Consider the following 6,991-nt stretch of genomic DNA (forward strand, 5'->3'; position numbering starts at 1 on the left):
CATGCTGATCCCTGCTAGAAGTTTACAGGGTTTCTTGACTGCTGTCTCCCCCTGTTGACCAGATGTTGCAACTGTGCATGGATTCAGTGAAGCTAAACACACTTCCACATAATCCATATGTAAGAAAAAATAGCTGGTATAGTTGCCAAATGCTCGTATTCCATAGATCAACTGGTAGTCTTTTTCACACTCTGCATCTGTTCATTGTACAATCTGTCTTTTCGAGGCAATTAAAATATGCAAATTATAAATCTAAACTCCACATACGGCCTATAAATAAAAGATATTGGAAAATGTAGCAGAATCAAACCGTACATAGACGCTGGTTGGTCGTCTGTGTGTCGATTAAGGAAATGTGTGTGTGTCTGTGTGTGTACGTGTGCGTGTGTGTGTTCGGAGCTGCTCATGAGAAGTAGAAAAAAAGGGGGGTCAAATTAATTTACTCCTGCGTCACAGACTTTCAACCAATCAGATTCGGGCTCCGCATTAAATATATAAAGACGCTTGCAAACCGTTTGTAGTTCAAAGCACATCTGCGTTCTGAGGATTGTACTCGAGGACCAAAAAGGAGCTCATCTCCGTTTCATTCTGCAGAGTTGAAAACAACTCTTTCACAGCTGGCTTGTTTTTGTCATTGCATGTGCGGATCCGTTTGCACAAAACACACTAACCCAAGGAGTGTGTCAGAGGCTCGTGCGTAACGGCAAACGCTCTCCAAATCGGGTTAACGCACAGCATAGGAAAAGCAGAAAATCTTTTTGGTTCACTTTTCTGGGTGATAATATTTTATCACCGCGCATACTGGCTCAGTAAATTCAGCTCAGAAGCTTTTTTTTTCTCTCACACGAGAAAGCAGAATCCTCCCCCCCTCCTTTTCACGTGTAATTTGGCACCAGTCCGTTTTTCGTATGAATCTCCTCGACCCCTACCTGAAGATGACGGAGGAACAAGACAAGTGTCTCTCTGATGCCCCGAGCCCGAGCATGTCCGAGGACTCAGCGGGCTCCCCGTGCCCGTCCGGTTCTGGTTCCGACACCGAGAACACTCGGCCTTCGGAAAACGGGCTGCTCAGCGCCAACGGACCCCTGGGTGACTTCAAGAAGGACGAGGATGACAAGTTTCCCGCCTGCATCCGCGAGGCTGTGTCCCAGGTGCTCAAGGGTTACGACTGGACCCTCGTGCCCATGCCGGTGCGCGTTAACGGATCTACCAAGAACAAGCCTCACGTTAAGAGACCGATGAACGCCTTCATGGTGTGGGCTCAGGCTGCTCGGAGAAAGCTGGCGGATCAGTACCCGCATCTTCACAACGCAGAGCTCAGCAAAACTCTTGGGAAACTCTGGAGGTACGTGGGATGCGGCTATTCAGTTTTAACGCACCAATTTAGGATGTTAGTGTGATTTCTGTCTCTTTTCTTTTGGCTGACTTGCACTTATTACAGCTGCATGGGACAAAAACAGCAGTATGGTAGTTATTACTCAGTTAATGCTTTTTATTGCTTTATAAAAACATATTTTCAGTAGATTTTAGCAGGAAATTAATTATAATAATGGTACATTTTACGCACAGACTTCTGAATGAAGGGGAAAAGCGGCCATTTGTGGAGGAGGCTGAAAGGCTTCGTGTGCAGCACAAGAAGGATCACCCAGACTACAAATACCAGCCCAGGCGGAGGAAGTCAGTGAAGAATGGACAGAGCGAGCCGGAGGATGGCAGCGAGCAGACACACATCTCCACCAACGCCATCTTCAAAGCTCTCCAGCAGGCGGACTCTCCGGCTTCTAGCATGGGAGAAGTTCACTCACCTGGTGAGCACTCAGGTGAGAAATAAAAAAATATATTTTTAGTCTGAGATTGGCGTAATATCTTGTTCTTTCTTCTTTGGGGATAATTTAAAGAAGAGAAAACACAAAGCTTTATTGGTTTGGTGAATAAGTTGGAAAATCTTCACGATATATTAATTTTCATGTTCATTTTAACCTCCAGGCTCACAGGGACCACCAACTCCTCCTACCACCCCAAAGACTGAGGTCAGCTCAGGCAAAATGGACCTGAAGCGGGAGGTGGGTCTTCGCTCTCTGCCTGATGGCTCCACTGGACGCCAGCTCAACATCGACTTTCGTGACGTGGACATTGGCGAGCTGAGCAGTGATGTCATCTCCCACATTGAGACCTTCGACGTTAATGAGTTCGACCAGTACCTTCCCCCTAACGGCCACCCTGGGTCTACTAGCGGCCCTGGCAGCATTACTCCAGTTAGCTACACCGGCAGCTACAGCATCAGCAGCGCCGCCCCGCTCAGCCCGCAGGCGGGCGGAGGCCCGGCCTGGATGGCTAAAAGCCAAAGCCAGCAGGGACAGCAGCAGCAGCAGCATACTCTGACCACCCTGGGGGGTGGCGGGGGCTCAGAAGCAGCTCAGTCCCAGCACAGGACCCAGATCAAGACAGAGCAACTGAGCCCGAGCCACTACAGCGAGCAGCAGGGCTCCCCACAGCACGCCGCCTACAGCCCATTCAACCTGCAGCACTACAGCCCCTCCTCCTCCTACCCAGCCATCTCTAGGGCACAGCAGTACGACTACTCCGACCACCAGGGAGGAGGCACCGGCGCCTCCTACTACAGCCACGCGGGGGTGGGGCAGGGCTCAGGGCTGTACTCCACTTTCAGCTACATGAGCGGCCCCAGCCAGAGGCCCATGTACACACCCATAGCTGACAACACAGGGGTCCCCTCCATCCCACAGAGCAGCCCGCAACCCTGGGATCAGGCTCCGGTTTACACCCAGCTCACCAGACCCTGAGCAGACAAGGATTTGTACAGTCACACACACCCATCACACACACCCCAAAACACTTTAATACAGGGAGAGTTCTACCCCTGAATCAGACACTTGAATTCAAAGAGGAGAGCTGGACTTGTGATTGGCTCACATCGTGCCTTGCTATTGTATCATGATAGAAACATATATTTTTAGAGATGAAAAGACTTTAAAAAAAATCCTCTGTGAGGACTTGATTGTTGATATTTCTGTAGGTACTGTGTATGTTTATTTTTGTTTATTTTCTTGATATGCTGGCAGTTTTTAACCGATTTTAATGGAGGGAGGGGTGGGGAGAAGGTTGGGAGAATTATTTTTACGTGTAGATTAAAAACAAAAAGACAAAAAATAAATGAATAAATAAAAAAAAAAGGTTTATATTTAACCAGTTGCGAAAGTACAGATTCTGGTTCCTTGTTTGACTTTGAACAAGAGTTCCTGTTAACTTTTTGTGTCTTGCTCTTTTCATGTGCCGTTCAGCAAATATGTTTTTTATTTAAATTTTTTGCTGTCAAAGTTCTGCGTCATGATCATCAAAGTTGCCGTTAGGCTGCACAGAAAGAGAGACTCGGTCCTGACGACGGACCCCGCAGCCCCCCTTCCACCATCTGTGCCTTGGATTTTTACTTTTTTTTTCTAAAACTCTTTATACATGTCTGCCTGCATGCTCGTGCTCGTGCACGTACGTGTAAAGGCCCACAGCTGAGATTATGCTTACCGTCCGACAGCGTGTGTTTGACAGCTACAGGAAGTCACCTTTAACCCCATGGGTGGGTACCCCCCCCCCCCGCGCCGTCTCCCAGTACGATGGTGTCCAATATGCTTCCCCCAGGTCAGATTCAGTTTAACGTTTTATTTATTTATTAGTGTTTAACTTTATTTCAAAGTAATTATTTGGCATACTATTCTTATAACTAATGAGTTGTCCTCTTTGCAACGTAGACAGCATAGAAATTGTCTCTTTTTTCTTTTTTTGCGGGGATTTACAACCCAGGAGGTACTTAGACAAAATGGTAAATGCTGTAATCGTCCTTTTTTTGTTATTTATCTTATCTAAATGTCTATTTTAAGTATGTATTTGTCCTTTTTTTTTTTTTTTTTTTTTTTTGAGAACTGTTTAAGAAAACATATCCTGAGTTTGACTTTCAACTATGCCTGAAAGAACAGAAAGTTACATGGATTTAGAGTTTTTCCTAAAGGACTGTCCATTCTTTCTGTTCTGCAGCCCGTTTCCTCTCAGTGTCAAAGAGTCTGATGTTACAGATTCTCTATTTTTCTCTTGCAATCCCTTCATGTAATTGTTCTGTCTTTAAAGAATCTTTTTGTATATGTATTTGCAATAAAAAAAAAACCACAATTATAAAAAAAAAAGAGGAAAGTCTTGTCATTTGTTCATCAGGATATTATGCAATATTACAGTCCAGAGAAACAGGTAATGCTTTAAATAGAAAAGAGTGTAAGGATTACTTTCAGTGAAAGGGTAGAGAGGGTAGAGAGCCGAGAATCAGCGGTGGTGTTTGTTTTCCATGAAACCTTTTTTGTTTTTTTTCCCCCTCGTTTATTTTCTTCCCCTCCTCGTCTTGTAACAGCAGGAGGTTGCGAGGAGTCAGCCCCACTGCTATCTGTAACCTACCGAATCACGCTGTAAAACCATACAGACCAGAGGTTTTCACACTAAGAGGTGGGCCTCCCAAAAGGGGCTCCAAACAGTTTCAGTGGAAACTCAAATAAGACTTATATCAGTCATTAAATTACTTATCCAGGGTGGATGACACAGAAAAGAGACACTTTGGATACATCAAGACACAAAGATTTAGCAAAATAACCACAGAGACTATAATGCTACAAGGTAATGGAAAGTTAACACACTGAAACACAGTGACAGTCACTGTAGCAGACCCAGCCAGGCAAGTCTACTGATGTTTCAGCCTGTCTTTTATTAACATTATTCCATTTTCCTTCTTTCGTACAAATTCCTTTTGAACATCTTTCACTCAGAAACACTGTTAGAACTAAAAAGACATAAAATGAGACAATATTAAAAAAAAGAAAAATATAGAATAATTACTTCTTTACAATCAATTGAATGTGAAGGTTTTCTAAAACATTTTGAGCTGTTTCATAAAAAAAACCTGTTTTATTTTGAATAAACAATGCAAAAAAAACTTAATCCCACTTCTAGGTGGTTGCTTGCAAAGAGAAACCACATCAAATTGTACACTGGTAAGTCACACCTGCTCTTCATTATAGTCTAATCAATAGTGCAGTTCCTGCTTTGTATGATTAACAAATTAAAAGCAAAGGATAAGGCAAAATGACTGTCAAAATAAAAGCACTCAGTTTCTGTCTTTCTGGGCCTTTTACAGTCACTTTAAACAATCAGAGGTACATAAGGCGAGTATAAATACACACAAAAGAACAAAAACTGCTTAACAACCAACAAAAAGCTCAAAACAGCTACTGAAATGTAAAACAGCCACAACTGTAAATAACACTCAAAACATCCACGTGGGAATAAAAGAACAGAGCCAAAAACAACCACAAAGACAATCAAAGTAACCACAAAGCATTGAGTGTACTTTCAATACAACTAATCACCAATAATGGCTTTGGATTACCTGGTGAATGTTGGATCAAATATAATAGTCTTGGGTGATAGGGTTACATTTTCATGGCATATTCTTTTCCCTAGGTTTGTTTGAGGAGAATCCCAATTTTGAAAAGCCCTGAAATAGACTAAACATCTCTCCATGTGAGGGCAAACAGTTTGTGATGGATTTCAGCACAAAAAAGAATACAGCAACAACGGAGGAACCAAAAAAACAAACAAACAAATAAAAACAATTCATCCCAACACCCCAAAAATTCTTCATTCATACACTATAATGTTTGGTAATGTAAAGTACATTGCTTCGTTGATGGCTGAAGTGTTCAACACCAGGCAGTGATTCATATGTAACTGTGATATGAAGCAACTGATGGACCTACAACCCCAATAAAAAAAAAAAAAAAAAAGTTGTGACTGTGTTAAATGTAAATAAAACAGAATGCAATGATTTTTCAAATCTTGTAATTCCATGTTTTATTCCCAGTAGACCATAAGCAACATATCAGATGTTGAAACTAAGAAATTTACCATTTCATGCAAAATATTAACACATTTGATGTCAGCAACACATTCATAAAAATTGGAAGAGAGTGATGTTTACCATTGGGTAGCATCACCTTCTCTTTTGACGATTGTCTATAAATGTTTGAAGTGAGGAGACCATTTTTGTGTGATGCAGGATTCTAGCTGCTCAAAAGACCTGGACCTTCATTGTTGGATTTTTTTTGGTCTGGACTGCAGGCAGGCCAGTTCAGCACCCAGACTCTTCTCCTTTGAAGCCATGCTGTTGTGATGGATGCAGTATGTGGTTTAGATACGTCTTGCTGAAATATGCAAGGCCTTCCCTGAAAGAGACATCTGAATGGGAGCAGACGTTGCTCTAAAATCTCTATGTACTTCCCAACATTGATGGAGCCTTTACAGATGTGTTAGCTGTCCAATCATAGGTACTAATACAACACCATACCATCAGAGATGCAGGGTGTTCAACTGTCCTGTTGTAACAAGCTGGGCTGTCAGTTTTTTGAGCAATGCCAAATGAGGGTCTGAATGTTATGAGCAAATACCTCTCCAGCCTTTTGTTGCCCCTTTTCCAACATTTTTCAAAGAAGTTGGCATAGCTCATTCAATGATAAAATGAGATATGCCAATGCAAATTCAGACTTCTACCTATCAAAAGCTATAGCAGTAACTCTTTATTTTGGTCATCTTTCATTTTCATATGCACATTTTTTTGTATATTTATTGACTTTAGTTTAAGTCAGTTTGATTTGTATGTTGCCAATTTTCAATAAATAAATAAATAAAAACCCTTAGCTGTTTGTACAGATTAAAATATGATCAATTCAATCCAATTCACTGTAATCTAGTTCTATTCCAGTCCAACAAGATTCATTGTTTTGTCTCTCTTATAATAACTGTGTTTAAGTCAATTAATTTACAAAAGAAAAAAAAAAAAAAAAAACAACAAAAAAAAAACAAAACAAAAGAAACTGACTAACCCTAAAGCCCAGGACACTGTATTACGTTAAACCTTCGCTTTGATACAATTGCACATCCTGTG

General features: G+C 41.8%; 1 protein-coding gene across 1 annotated transcript; it reads left to right on the forward strand.

Moving 5' to 3' along the window:
* The first annotated feature begins 526 nt into the window (after positions 1-526).
* Positions 527-3,938, forward strand: LOC121632729 (transcription factor Sox-9-A-like). Its single transcript, XM_041974435.1, has 3 exons — positions 527-1,345; positions 1,570-1,820; positions 1,987-3,938. Exons 1-3 carry the CDS (start codon positions 909-911, stop codon positions 2,799-2,801), a joined length of 1,503 nt encoding a protein of 500 aa, XP_041830369.1. The 5' UTR covers positions 527-908; the 3' UTR covers positions 2,802-3,938.
* The last annotated feature ends 3,053 nt before the right edge of the window (positions 3,939-6,991 follow it).

This window comes from Melanotaenia boesemani, chromosome 21 (assembly GCF_017639745.1).
Source record: "Melanotaenia boesemani isolate fMelBoe1 chromosome 21, fMelBoe1.pri, whole genome shotgun sequence".
NCBI classification, from domain to species: Eukaryota; Metazoa; Chordata; class Actinopteri; order Atheriniformes; family Melanotaeniidae; genus Melanotaenia; species Melanotaenia boesemani.